The 1,735-nt window shown below is 49.5% G+C and overlaps 1 protein-coding gene across 1 annotated transcript; it reads right to left on the bottom strand.

The window, feature by feature from the left end:
- Positions 1-793: 793 nt before the first annotated feature.
- MEX3A (mex-3 RNA binding family member A) lies at positions 794-1,735 on the bottom strand (the record flags this gene model as incomplete). Its single annotated transcript, XM_026656233.1, has 1 exon — positions 794-1,735. A coding segment is annotated over one exon (942 nt), but the record flags the coding sequence as incomplete, so codon positions are not given.

The following is a 1,735-nucleotide window of genomic DNA, read 5'->3' on the forward strand; positions in this document are numbered from 1 at the left end:
CAGTTTCACCGGCGTCATTTTTATTTGTTTTTTCAATGTTCTTTTTTTAGAAAAAAAAGGAAAACAATAAAAGTTCTTTAGCTGCTGTTTTGTGGTTTTTTTTTTTTGTTTGTATTTTTTAAAATCTTTGAGGTAATAGAGTTGTGCCCTCGTTCTAACAGGTTCCCAGAGGTTGATGGTTTTTTTCTTTCTTTTTCCCCCCTTTGCCATCTGTTTTCTTTTCTTTCTGTTTGTTTCTTTCCGAGCTCTCCTCTGCCAGTTGGTTTGATGTCCCCAGGAGGGGGGCGGGGGCAGCTGCAGACCAAGTTAAAAGAGGGAGTGTTGGTGGGGAAGGAAGAGCTGTTGGGGAAGCCCCTCATTTTCCACGTGCCCCCGGTGTCTCGGTCAAATAAAGATGACCAAGCTTGATCAATGCAGAAGAGCTGTGAGTCCTGTCTCGCCACAAAAAAAAAAAAATTAACTAAACCGCTTTGCTTCCGAGATCCAAGTGTGCGTTCAGAGTACTTGTTTTAAAAAGACATCGTAGGCTGGAGCATCGTTTGCCCTTCAAAATTTCTGGCTTTTCTATTCATTTTAATTTATTATTATTCACTTCTTTTTTTAAAAAATAATGTACATTGCTCGTAAAATAATTTCTTTTTTCTTCTTCTTTAAATTAATTATTTTATTCTTTCATTCATTTGTTTATTCTTCAGATGTCATTAATTATTATCATCATCATTATCTTTTTATTGGACTCCCACCCCCTCCCCATTTCGGTCCCCACTTCCCCCCACCACCCCGTCCTGTCTCTTTAAGAAAATATTCTAATAGCCTGAGTGGCTGCAGCATGGCAAACCGGGCACTCCGGGTCGGTCCTCTCGCAGATCCGCACGGCGCACTCCATGCAGAAGAGGTTATGGCCGCATGGCACCAGGGCGGCCGTCACTTCACTTTCAAAACACACCATGCACTCCCGGCTGCTGGAGATGGATGTCCGGGCGGTGGTGTTGGCTCCCAGCTTGGAAAATCCTTGCAGTGGTTCCCCTGGAGACCTTCTGGGGAGCCCAGAGAGGTTAGGCTCTTGGATAGAAGAGGATGGGGAGCGATGCGAGTTAGGATGGACGGCGCCAGTGCTGCCGGATCGTTGCTGCTTAGAGAAGAGCACTGAGACGGGGTTGGTGTTTTCCTGCCCGGCCCACATGGGGGCACCAGATTCTGGCACCCCATAATAGAGATCTTGTTTGTTCACACCATAGTTAGGAAAGAGGTAACCATAATTGAAGTCATTTTGGTCGTTCAGTCGGGGTGTCTCGTAGACCGGGTCCACAGAGCAGTCACCGATGCACCCAAGGCTGTTCTGTCGGAAGGTGGAGAGGGGCTTGCAGCCTGGGGCAGGCGTGTGGACCCGCCACGCCTCTGAGTAGCGGTTCTCCATGCCCGAGTCAGGGCTGCTGGACAGGAAGTCATTCTCATTGTTGTATTCCAGGATCTTGCCCGTCCTCACTGCGATGTGGGTCTCAATCTCCTCCCGGGCCCGCTCCACGTTGCCGGGTGCTCCTGTGATCTCAAAGACGGGGTCTCGGTCCCGGCTGGGTGTGATGATGTAGGTATTGGTTTGCTGCTGGATCCGCTTGATGGTGGCCCCTTTGGGACCCACTACCAAGCCCACCACACGATAGGGTACACGGACCCGGATGGTGACTTGGCCGGGCAGGGTAGGGGCGCTGCCAAAGGTGGTGCCGGCCTTGTTGCG

Source organism: Terrapene carolina, unplaced genomic scaffold, assembly GCF_002925995.2.
Source record: "Terrapene carolina triunguis isolate 2854851 unplaced genomic scaffold, T_m_triunguis-2.0 Scaffold227, whole genome shotgun sequence".
NCBI classification, from domain to species: Eukaryota; Metazoa; Chordata; order Testudines; family Emydidae; genus Terrapene; species Terrapene triunguis.